The sequence below is a fragment of the Cryptomeria japonica genome, chromosome 6, assembly GCF_030272615.1.
Source record: "Cryptomeria japonica chromosome 6, Sugi_1.0, whole genome shotgun sequence".
Classification (NCBI taxonomy): domain Eukaryota; kingdom Viridiplantae; phylum Streptophyta; class Pinopsida; order Cupressales; family Cupressaceae; genus Cryptomeria; species Cryptomeria japonica.
The window spans coordinates 194,235,230-194,248,316 of NC_081410.1; the positions used below are offsets into that span (position 1 = coordinate 194,235,230).

The 13,087-nt window shown below is 36.5% G+C and overlaps 1 protein-coding gene across 4 annotated transcripts in view; it reads left to right on the forward strand.

Annotated features, from left to right (window-relative positions):
* The window catches only part of LOC131076988 (uncharacterized), a 192,660-nt gene that overhangs the window by 134,354 nt on the left and 45,219 nt on the right, over positions 1-13,087 (forward strand). For all 4 annotated transcript variants that reach the window (XM_058014346.2, XM_058014347.2, XM_058014348.2 and 1 more), the window contains 2 exons: positions 2,313-2,441; positions 2,764-3,188. In XM_058014346.2, the coding sequence (XP_057870329.2) occupies positions 2,313-2,441; positions 2,764-3,188 (554 nt within the window). The remainder of the gene's footprint in view (positions 1-2,312; positions 2,442-2,763; positions 3,189-13,087) is intronic.

Below are 13,087 nucleotides of genomic sequence, written 5' to 3' on the forward strand. Positions count from 1 at the left end.
CCTAAAATTTAGGAAACAAGCCCAATCTCTCTGAAACTGAACCCAAAGAGGCATCTCATGGAGACCCAACCTTGGGCATGATCAAACCTCCTAAAAAGTAGGAACTGCCTCCTAAAAACAAGGAATGTCTCCCAACTGATCAATAACTGCTAGAATACCAAGTCTCCAACACTGAATAACCATACCGGGTCTCTGTCCAACCCTGTCAGCCTACAAGACCCCATAATAAGCTGACTCACATGTCTCTGCTAGACTGAGCTAGAGTGGGGACATGACACCTTTCTTGAATTTTTTCTGTCTCATGCATGAATCATAGGTCATGCATTGTAGTTTATCAAAAAATTGTTTGTGAAAGTCATTTCCTTTCAAGTTTTTGAGCAAGAACCCTTTGTATGAAACACTTTTTGTGATATGAATTCAAAGATGTCATATGTGTAGAACAGGTGCATTTAAAAGATTTTTCTGTCATCTTTCAAATAATTTGGTGTATCACCTTGTTTATGTTGTAGCATTTCTTTCATCCTTATTTTCTTTTTCCCTCTTCCTTTTCCTCAAAAGTTTTCTTAAGGTCTTGTTAGAGTAGATGATCCATCAATATCAGGAACCGGCCTAATCCGGAGGTCCAATCATAATAATAGTTTACCCACAGACTCGTGATTGTTCCCATGTTAACCAAAAGTGCTAGGTTTTAATAGCTTAGTTTTTGGGTGCACTTTTGAGCCTTAACAATAACATTTGCCATTTGGATTTTGGGATCTAAAGACTAAAATGATTGATAAATTATGTTTTCTCTTTTCTCTTTGCTTTCTAACTTTTCCATTTTATTTATTTTGCAGATGCTTGGTGGCAAAATTGGGGTGGAAACACCCCACATCTCAAAAAATTTGCCCTCAGAGTCTTATGTCAGCCTTGCAGTTCATCCAATTGTGAGCGCAATTGGAGCTTGTTTGAAGCAATCCACACAAAGAAGAGGATCAAGTTAGCGCAGAAACGGCTCAATGACCTTGTCTACTTGCAATATAATCTTCGATTGCGCGTAAAGAAGGTAGAGGAACTAGAAGGTGGTCCAATTGACTTGGATGATATAGATCCTTACAATGATTGGACATCACAAGAGCAGCCTCCATTGTTTTCCGATACTGACATCACTGATTTGGAGAGGCAGGCTATGGAGGAGGGGGGTGGATTTGGTTTCAGGCTGGATGACATTGAGGAGGATGAGGATGAGGATGAGGATTCATTGCCAGTGCTAGAGGTAGGTGGAGACATAGCTTCATCCAGGATGGAGGATGAATCTCAATCAACCATACCGAGCGAGGAGGCACAGTCACACCCAGTCCCACAACAGACTTATACGACTAGACAGTCTAGACCCTCTAGTTCTACCTCTCCCCATGTTTTTGCTAGAGCTGGGAAGAGGAAGTTGTAATTGTAATTTGTAATGATGTATTTACTTTTGTTTTAACAAAAACTATTTAGTAATTTACTATTTTGCTTCAGGCTTCCAGCCATCAGCATTCCTCATGAGGATGCGATTTTGTAGACACTTTGCATTTAAATATATCTAGAATCAGCTTGTTTCTTTTGTGTTATCATTTATTGACTCATTGGATGCATCTTCTCATTAAAAATTGCAAAAAAAATGCATTTTTTACTAAGTTTAAGCGTGTTTTTAAGTTGCCGAGTTTTTCGCCGAGTTTTTTTCCCAGGGGCTTGGCGAGTCGAGCCGAGTCGCGAGTAGTTCAACTATGGTGCATCCAACTGCCTTACTAAAAATAGTAAGAGTCCCTCTCCAACAACCACTGACTCACTCAAAATGGAACCAGAAACCTCTGAATAGCCTAGCCTCAGAATATGCCAACAATCTGGAGAGGAAAACACTGCCATCTACTACTTGAAGAGCTCCATAACGCCCAAACTAGACCCTCTAATCCACCATAGTAGCCTACAAGGGTCAAATGATAGGCTAATCCTTCGAACTTTGATGCTCACGAAAATGGGGACATTACAGATTGGCCCATTTTTTGGGGATTATGCCCCCATGGAACACTGCTTAATACTTGTAAATGTAACTGACATGGCAGAAATGATTTGGCTAGCATATTATTTTGTGGCGTTTAAATATAATCCCAGGTATCAAACCAAAAATAATGCCAATTTTTAATGAGCTATTTAGTTAAATTTTTATAGGTTTTCAATTTTTGTGACCATTCTTAGTTTTTAAAGTTCTGCTGAAATGGTGTGTGCATTTTAATGTGCGTGATAAGAGTAGTTAATTTTTTTATGGTAAGTAACCACTTTCAAATTTGCAGGATGGAAAACAGCTTGAGGACCTTAACTCGTGGTTCCTGCCGATGCCAGCAGACACCTCTGTTGTGATTCCGGGATCAAATGATGATTTCAATTCCTCTATTTTCCGTGCAGTGATCTCTTCTCCTTTGGTATCCTACATCACTTTGTAGTCTTTTCTTGGACTTATAATGGTAGTTTGCTTAGTGTTTTAAGTAACTATAATAGATTGCAGTCTTTTTTTGTGGTACGAGTTGGTTTCCACTAAGTTATAACACAATGAAACCTTGGGTTTATTTATCTGTTTTGACTGGATAGACTATATTCTATCAATGAATAGATAGTCACTACTTTATATTGTATGGAATCTGACGTGTGAATACCTGAAAATAAGTTTGGAATCTGCAGTACAATATTGACAGTTTTGCTGGAAAATGAAGTGTCTTTTACCTTTTACTTTTGGAGTACTTGCAGATGCCTGAGGCAACAATTGACTATGATTTATCGAGGCGACAATTGACATTAGTGCAGCAGGTGGAGGTATTAGGGGTTAGTAGAAATACTGGCAAATCACAGTTCTTCATGAATCATAGTGCATCACCTCAATCCACTGAGGTTCCAGAAATTCTGTCTATTAAAGCCTACAGAGAAAACGAGAGAGGTCAGCTTTGGAGTGATTTTGCAGAAATCTACTGCTGTGAACGGAGAGAAGTGCTTTCACACGATGCTGTCAGAATCCCTCTGACAATCATCCATTCTCGAAAAGTAAAACAAGATGGCACAAATGCAGGTATCGTACATGGTTATGGAGCATATGGAGAAACCTTGGATAAGCGATGGTGCAGTGACCTCATGAGCTTACTTGATCGTGGATTTATTATTGCCTATGCTGATGTAAGGCAAGTATTGTATGCGTTTGACTTTAATTAGTTATAGAATGGTTCTTTCATTTTCTGTCTTGTTTAATTACTAGATGAGTGAAAGCCTCATATTTGCATTGTTGTTTGACACAGAAATTGCCCATGCTTCATTTATTTTCTTGTCTAATTACTGGATGAGTGAAAGCCTCAGATAACTATGCTGATGTAAGCCAAGTGTCGTATGCATTTGAGTTTAATTAGTTATAGAGTGGTTTATTTATTTTATTTCTTGTTTAATTACTAGATGAGTCAAAGCCTCAGATTTGCATTGTTGTTTGACACAGAAATAGGATTTTAATAGTCAGATAAACACATTGTTGTAGGACTATTTTTTCATCTTCCTCAATTTTTGTTCAAAATAAGGAGATAATAGAAGGTACAAAGGCAACACGATAGACTTTGTATGTTTCTTGCAATTACATAATGACCTTGTAGCATTTTAATTTGCCATTTTGGTGCAACACAAAATGGAACAACACAGGAAGATAAACCTCTCTTCAAATTAGAAGCGGAAGCTCTCTGTAACAAAAAATAAAATGAAAAGCCTAAAACCTAATGAGACAACCTCTAGCTTTTTACAATGTATAAAATTGAACTCTTGGGTTTTTGAACATACATTGCAAAAGGAAATAAGTAATTGCCTATCTTATAGTACTTGGGCCAGAGCACAAGGTTTATGAACACTTCTGCTTACAACAAAAAAGATTTATATTTTTTTACATTTAAAGCAAACAACCTATAGCAACTAATGAACATTCACTATTTCTAGCAAAAAGCAGAGACCAAATATGCAAGTACATCACAAGGATTAAATTGATTGAACAAAAATAACACAATTTTGAAAAATGAATCAAGGAATTGAGTATAGAGCTACAATCGTCACTTTATCAAAACATGCAATACAAAGATTGCAAATTCAAAAAAGTAATTCTACCTACATATGCACATACACAAGATCTTTGATAAGAACTTTGAACAATAATTTCAGCAGCAAAATAGGCATAGCGAATTCCCTGCCAAATCTGCGAATGACATTTAGAAGCGTTAACAAAATTTTTAATGAGAAATAATGAGAAAACTAACTAGAACTTCTCTGCTATGAATAGTTTTCTTAGCACAAAGCAAGCTTATTATATACTTTTGTTCACAAATTCCAAACTTTAAATCAGGAAATCCTCAACTAGATTTTTGATAAAGATAACTATCAACTAAAAAGAGATCTTCTAAAAGGTTGCCCAAAAATAGCTGATCCAAAATAGCCATTCTCAATGTAGATTTCCCAGAATACGATTATCTCTTAAAAAATAATGAATTAAACATAACATGAACTATAAATAATTCGGAGCAGTGATTCTGATGCAGCTGTTTTACTTTATCCATGACAATTCATCTAAAGAAGTGCTAAAACCCTGAAGAGCAATCTTGGTGCCTTGAATCTAAAAACATCCTTTCTTCTGTTGATTTTTTACACCAAAACCTAACTGAAATCTGCAACCTTGGATACTGGGGAACCCTAGAGTGTATGAAAATTATTGTTTTGTGTATGAAAATAATCAAGAAGCTACGTGAATTGCAATTATGACTGCTGTTTCTTTCACTATTTGATGAAACTTGCCACACAAACCCTTGTTTCATGTCTAAACAATCAGCAACCAAAGATGAAACGCATTTGCTCGAATTTATTGTAGTTGTTGGGGGAAAATGCTGATTCCAAACACATTATTGTAGGATTATTTTAATAGCCAACCTTTACACCAGAGTCACTAAAATTGAGTTTGACTTGAATAGCTATTCCAAAAAACAAAACAAATAGAAGATATTTCTACCAAAGTTGTGCTTGTGAAGTGCTTGCTCTTAAATGTGCAATAACAATGGCATGTTATTTGAGCTGAAATCTTGATAAAAGGGAGACCTTGATGCCAAATACTTGGCTGATATTTGTGTGTATGTATAATTTAACATTAATTGTTTAGCTAAATGAATGAATACTCACCTCTTGTAGTTGAGAATGAGGCTGGTAAATAAGGTTGCGTCTTTTATCAATGGTGCAGAAAATGCTACCTGCCGTTCTCAAGTTTAATTCTTGCATCCATGGTGTAGAAATTCAATAGTTTTAATAGAAGTCACTAGAATTTATTTGTTTACCTTGTTTCCCTTTAAAATCTTAAAAATTACTTGTATGATCCAATTCACTCTCATTGAGTTGGTATATGTGTCATCTTCAGAAAATATGAGATGGAATTGGAAGAAAAACAATGGATATGCTAAAGAAATAGGCTTATATTCAAAGACATATGCATGAACTCTAACCCATGTCTTGGGAAGTGAGGTCATGTATTCTCATGTGTCCTTCGGTTGAGGGCTAATGTTAGGAGCAACTTAAGCATTAGAGAGACTCTTGGTTACCTTACTAGTTACATGGAATCTACAAGGTTCTAACAAGCAAAAGAAAAACATCTCCATAGTTTTAGTTGTCTTTTTCTCACAAACTTCAACCAAATGTACATCATGGTCAAAGATCCTATCTTGGCTAGTTTTGAGTTGCAAAGTATGCTACTTTCTCATTATCGTTGTTTGAAATGGAATACATTGCTTATATGACTGTTGTATTCTTTGTTTTTATATTCATTAGCACGAGCAAAGACGTAGGAAGCTTTCTTCAAAGGGGTGCATCGGAGAGGAGCAGCATTTGAGCCCGTTCGTTCTTAAAACTCTAGCATCAGTTTACCCATAAGCCACACGCGGCTGATCCGGTTCATCGAGTTTCTCCTTTTTCCACTATATATACCCCCCTACATCCCCGATGGTTCAATAGCCAACAGCGTAAACATCTGAGCCAGTAGCTGAGGTAGCAGTCCTCTCGCTGTTCCCACCTGTTGATGTGTGTTTTATGCACATAACATTCAGAATAAAATACCAAAGTAATTTACCCTCTCTTGAACAAAATCACCTCAGATGCTAAGGATAAGATCAACTAAAATTATTCCAAGGTTTCTACAGTCAGGTCTTGATGAGTGGGTAACTCAATGGTCGATGTGAATTGCTGTTTTCACATGGGGACTTACACAATTGCTCGAATTAACTTCATTTATCATGATATGGATTGGGTGTGCTGGTAACTTAGGATATAGCAATGTAGTTCTGGACTCAAGACTTACTAAAAAATGGCAAAAGGGAATAGGGTTCAGGAAATCTATTCTAAGCCTAGGAATGTAAGAAATGATGAACAAATTTAGTGGAATCAAACTAGGCAAGGTCTCACCATCAAATCGAACAGATTTTGACACGAGCTTAGTGCAATCATCTAGGGTATACTTCATAGATTTTCAAACTATTATGTCATAACCCCACATTTTTGTAATTATTTAATAAAAGATAACATTTATATTTTCCATTATTATTTCATAAAATATGTATTGATCATATTTTTAATTATTAATGTTAACTATTAATTGAACTTTAGATACATAATATAATATAATATTATATCTTTCGTACAAATGCAATATTAATATACAATATAAATTATTATATTAATACATAATATAAAACGTTATATTGATCATATAATATATATTATAAAATAAACATAAAGATATATATTAATAGATAATATAGACCACCCAAGAAATACTCTATAATTATTATGAAGTAAACCCAAAACACCATACGATAATATTGAAACGCTAATGCATGCAATATAAAGTATTTACTAAACAAACCATATTAAAACACATTACCGTAATAAAGATGCAATGTTTTAAACGCTGGTAACTGTTAATGAAAACGCCAAAGGTTGCGGCTGGAGCAGGAGCGGTGACTCCAATAGTCACCACCACTCACCGCAGCAGCCACGATCCCCGATGGCACCCGCTCACATACCCCTCCCACGGGTATTTCAAGTGCAAGCCGAGAGGAAGGGTGGGGGAGAGGAGAGGCATGGGAAACAGGAAGAAAAGAATACGAAGGAAACGAAGGGCGATAAAGTCAAGGCAGGAGACGCAGGTAAGATTCTTACCGCATCAATTTAGGTTTGCAATAATATTATCATACATTAATGGAGTTACATTCTGGTAAATAGATAAGTATTTATTTAATAAAAGCATAAATTTTTGTAGCTATTAAATTCAATATAATTATATTTAAGGATGGTTAAAATACATTTTTATATATATAGAAATTAGATAATGAAATCCAATATATATATGGGTATATATATATATATATATATATATATATATAATATGAATACATCTACACATATTAAATAAATTAATAAATAATATACAATTACTAATTAAGGATGAACCACATTATGCAATTAAGGACTAGAGGAATGATCTCTACTAAGATAATAAATAAAGCAATTACATATCCAAACCTAGTGAGATAAATGAGGAATTAGGCAACAGGGATAGCAGGAACTAGGCCTCTGTCAGGCAGGCCACCCACTGCAGTTGACAAAGGGCTTCTGGCAGTAGGGCCAAGGGGGAGTGTACTGCCCTTGGGCCTGATAAGCGCTACGGGCATCCTAAGGTAGCTTATCCTCTTGATCCCGCTAGGAATTAAATATGGAATTGACTTATTGATAACAAATGAACTCAAATGAATTTTGACTAATTACACCCTAGATGAATTAATCAATCATTAAAATCCATTGTTTACGTGTTTTCTTAGATTTGCGAAGTTGGGACATTACAATTGGTATCAGAGCCTGATTCTGCCATCCTGTTAAGGGTTGTTAATGCAAACTTATCAAAGGAGAACCAGAGGAAGTAGTAACCACATGGGTGAACCATTGGAAAATGAACTTAGAACATTCATGGAAAACAATGATAGAAAAACTCAAGCTCTAATAGAGCAAAATGAAAAAACAAGTCAGGCTTTGCTTCAAGCCTTACAAGATATGAATACCACCATGAATACTCTTAGAAATCATTCCAATGGCAGAGAAGAAAACTCTAATCATTCTGAAAACACTCATAATGCATCTTCTAGCTCCAGGATCCAAAAACCCAATTTTCTACCTAGAGAGGGAAATAATGGGGAAGAAACAAATAACTCCTCCATGAATAACACAGAAGAAATGGCCATGGCCTATGCTAGATTAGGGCCAGAAGTAAGAGAGGTTGTATCTTTTAGGGAGTTTTGTGAAGCAAAGAAAAATGAGACCCCTAGGAGAAAACCATTCAGCAGGGATCTAAAACACAAAGTAAATAAACTATCAATACCTAACTTTGATGGCTCCAGAAAAATATCAGCTCAAGCATGGATACAAAAACTAAATACATATTTAAATCTCAGCCCCATGACAGAAGATGATGCAGTCCAATTTGCCATTTTACACCTAGAAGGTTTAGCCCATGAGTGGTGGTATCATGGCACCCTCACACAAGGTCATGATGGTATAACAACATATGACGAGTTCACTTAGAAACTCATTAAGAGATTTGAGAGGAAACACCCACAAAAAGATTTCAAAGAATTAACCCTCTTAAGACAAAGGGGAACAGTGGAAGAATACATCACTGAATTTCAAAAAATTTCTGTAAGGGTCTCAGGAGTGGATGAGGACAGGCTCACCTATCTTTTTGTGGAGGGACTCAAAGACTCCATTAAAGGATTGATGAGAGCATTAAAACCCCCTACCCTAGACGATGCCATAGATAAAGCTTTGGGCCTAGAAGACACTTCAACTGGGGAGAAACCCTCCAAAACATTCACTAAAAATACACATACTAAAGAATGGCCTAGGAAGGGAAACACCTTTAAAGAAAGGGAAGAGCTTAAGAGAAAGAACGTATGTTACCATTGTCATGAGAAATGGGAACATGGTCACAGTTGCAAAGAGGGAAATGAAAGAGATATGCTTAAGAAAAAAAATCACTGTTTTAAGTGCAAAGAAAAGTGGCAACCGGGTCACATATGTGGGAGGAAGAGCCAAGCTCATAACTTGGAAGCCTTATCTAGTGATGAAGAAGAAGAATTCAATGAACCCCCTAGCAAAAGAGGAAAAATTACCGAAGAGGTGCAAGTATCATTAGCAGCAATTTCCGTAGCCTCAAAACACCATCCCTTTAGAATCAAAAGTGCGATCAAAGGGCAGAGAGTAATTGCACTACTGGATAGTGGGGCTACCCACAACTTTATTGATAAAAGCTTAGTTAAGAGATTGAAGCTGACAACACAAGAGTTTAAGGGTTTCCAAGTAGCCCTTGCCGATGGATCCACTTCCTCATGTAACCAAAAAATCCTTCAATTAAGCATAACATTAGGGAAATACCCTACCAAAGAAGATTTCTATGTGGTCGAGTTAGGGGATTCAGATGTAATCCTAGGAATTCCTTGGATACATTCCTTGGGAAGATTCTATCTCAATCACCCCAAATTGGAACTATGTTTCACTCAAAATGGACAGGAAGTGTTAATCAAAGGGTTGCATGATGGCACAACCAGAATGGTAACCTCCAAAAGAATGGAAAGGATTTTTAGACGTAGTCAAGGAGAGTGGGCTGCCCAATGCATGATACTAGACCAAAATTCAAACCAAGGGGAAGCCATTCATGTTGATATTAAACCCATTATTAGAAAACATAAAAGAGTGTTTGAAGACATCCCAAAAGGACTGCCACCCAAGAGAGGGTTTGAACACACTATTGAACTTGAAGAAGGTGCAAAACCAGTAATCACCACCCCTTATCGCCATCCAAGGGGCTATAAGGAAGAAATTGAGAAAGCTATCAAAGAGCTTCTAGAAATAGGGCACATTCAACCTAGCTCCAGTCCTTTCGCCTCCTCTGTTGTACTGGTAAAAAAGAAGGATGGGACCATGCGGATGTGCATTGATTATAGAGCACTCAACAAGAAGACTATAAAGAACCGATACCCTATCCCTAGGGTGGACGAACTTATAGATGAATTACATGGAGCAGTATACTTTTCAAAAATAGATTTGAGATCAGGATACCACCAAATAAGATTGAGGAAGGAAGATGCTCCCAAAACAGCTTTCCGATGCCACTATGGCCACTTTGAGTTTTTGGTCCTTCCATTCGGCCTTACAAATGCCCCTGCCACTTTCCAGTCATACATGAACCACATCTTCAGGGGACAATTAAGAAAGTTCCTGTTAGTATTCTTTGATGATATATTGATTTACAGCAAAACTTGGGAAGCACACTTGAGACATATAGATGAAATTTTGGGCCTACTTGAACAACATTCTCTTTTTGCCAAAATGTCAAAATGTGAGTTTGGGATGGAAGAAATTTTGTATCTTGGTCATAAGATCAACACCCATGGAGTTAAGGTGGATGAAGAAAAAATTGAAGCCATCAAAAATTGGCCAAAGCCCAGAACCCTCACTCATCTCAGAGGTTTCCTAGGTTTATGCAGTTACTATAGAAGATTTGTTAAAGGATTTTCAAAGCTAACTTCTCCCTTAACCAATTTAACTAAGAAGGGAGCATTCTTATGGTCAGATGAAGCCCAATCCGCATTTGAAAAACTTAAAGAGGTAATGAGCTCTTGCCCGGTCTTAGCAATTCCGGACTTTTCAACACCCTTTGAGCTTTATTGTGATGCCTCAGGAGAAGGCATTGGAGCTGTCTTAATGCAAAAGAAGCATCCCATAGCTTTCGAAAGCAGGAAACTTAGAGACACAGAAAGGACCTATTCAGTTTATGATAAAGAAATGCTGGCTATTATGCATGCACTAGAGAAGTTCAGACAATACCTGATCTGTGGGAAGTTTATAGTTAAAACTGATCATAACAGCTTGAAGTTCTTTCTCAATCAAAAAGATTTGAATGATAGACAACAGAAATGGGTGAGTAAACTTCAGGCATATAATTTCGACATAGAATATATGAAAGGGAAATATAATGTTGTGGCAGATGCTCTCTCAAGGAAACCTTACTTGGGGTCTTTATCAATCCTATCTATAGATTGGAAAGCAGCTCTAAGTACCGAATATGCTAAAGACGAATTCTCTAGCAACATTCTAGATGGGAAAGAAACAGATGAAAATTATCGGGTAATTGATGACCTCATCCTCTACAAAAACAGAATCTATATTCCATCCGTATCCAATATGAAAGTAGACATTATAAAGACTTACCATGACCTTCCTTTAGCAGGTCATCAAGGGTATTATAAGACCTACAAGCAGATCAGAGAAAGTTTTTCATGGAAAGGGCTGAAGGAAGATGTATTGAGGCATACCCAAGAGTGCATGGTGTGTCAAAGAAATAAAGAAGAACACACTTTCCCTTCAGGGTTACTCCAACCACTACCCATCCCAAAGCAAAAATGGGAGAGTATATCCATGGACTTCATAACAGGACTCCCAAAGGTACAGAATAAAGATTGTATTTTTGTAGTAGTAGACAGATTAACAAACTATGCACATTTTATGGCCATTCCTTCAAGTTTTGGAGCATCTCACGTAGCCGACATCTTCTTTAAAGAAATCTTCAAGTTACACGGTTTACCCAAGAATATTGTGAGTGACAGAGATAGACGATTTCTTAGCATATTTTGGCAAGAACTATTCAAACTAGCAGGGACAGAGTTAACACCAAGTACCAGTTATCATCCACAGACTGATGGGCAAACAGAAATAGTAAACAAATGGATAGAAGGTTATCTAAGGAATTATGTTTTAGGTCAGCAGAATGCTTGGGTCAAATGGCTGCATCTTGGAGAGTATTGTTACAACACAACCCATCATATGTCAATTCGAATGAGTCCCTTTAAAGCCCTCTACGGGTATGAAGCAACATCCTTTGGGGATCTCATCCGCTTCGAAAGTCATGTACCAGGTGCAAAAGATTTCCTCCAGCAAAACACGGATATCATGAATGCCCTTAAAGATAACCTTCACCAAGCACAAAATCAACAGAAAATGTATGCAGACAAAAAAAGAATTGAAAGATCTTTTGAAGTAGGAGACTTGGTATTCTTAAGACTCCAGCCTTATAAGCAGACATCCATTAAAATCAGTGGAGCTGAGAAATTGAAACCACGATTTTATGGCCCTTATAAAATTTTGAGAAAGATAGGAGAAGTGGCCTATGAATTAGAGCTACCAGAACACAGTAAAATACACAATGTATTTCATGTATCCCGACTAAAAAGGGTTTTGGGTCAACACATTTCCCCTTGTACCGAGCTACCCCCAATTGATAATGAAGGGAAGTTGATTTTGGAGCCTGAGCTTATCCTTGACAAGCGAGAAAGAGAATTAAGGAGGACCATAACGGAGTACGTAGTCAAATGGAAGAACCTTCCTAGGGAAGATGCCACATGGGAGGGAGATGAGACCATTAATCATCTTAATCCCAGATTGCTTGAGGACAAGCAATTTTGAGTGGGGAGGGCTGTCATAACCCCACATTTTTGTAATTATTTAATAAAAGATAACATTTATATTTTCCGTTATTATTTAATAAAATATGTATTGATCATATTTTTAATTATTAATGTTAACTATTAATTGAACTTTAGATACATAATATAATATAATATTATATCTTTCGTACAAATGCAATATTAATATACAATATAAATTATTATATTAATACATAATATAAAACGTTATATTGATCATATAATATATATTATAAAATAAACATAAAGATATATATTAATAGATAATATAGACCACCCAAGAAATACTCTATAATTATTATGAAGTAAACCCAAAACACCATACGATAATATTGAAACGCTAATACATGCAATATAAAGTATTTACTAAACAAACCATATTAAAACACATTACCGTAATAAAGATGCAATGTTTTAAACGCTGGTAACTGTTAATGAAAACGCCAAAGGTTGCGGCTGGAGCAGGAGCGGTGACTCCAACAGTCACC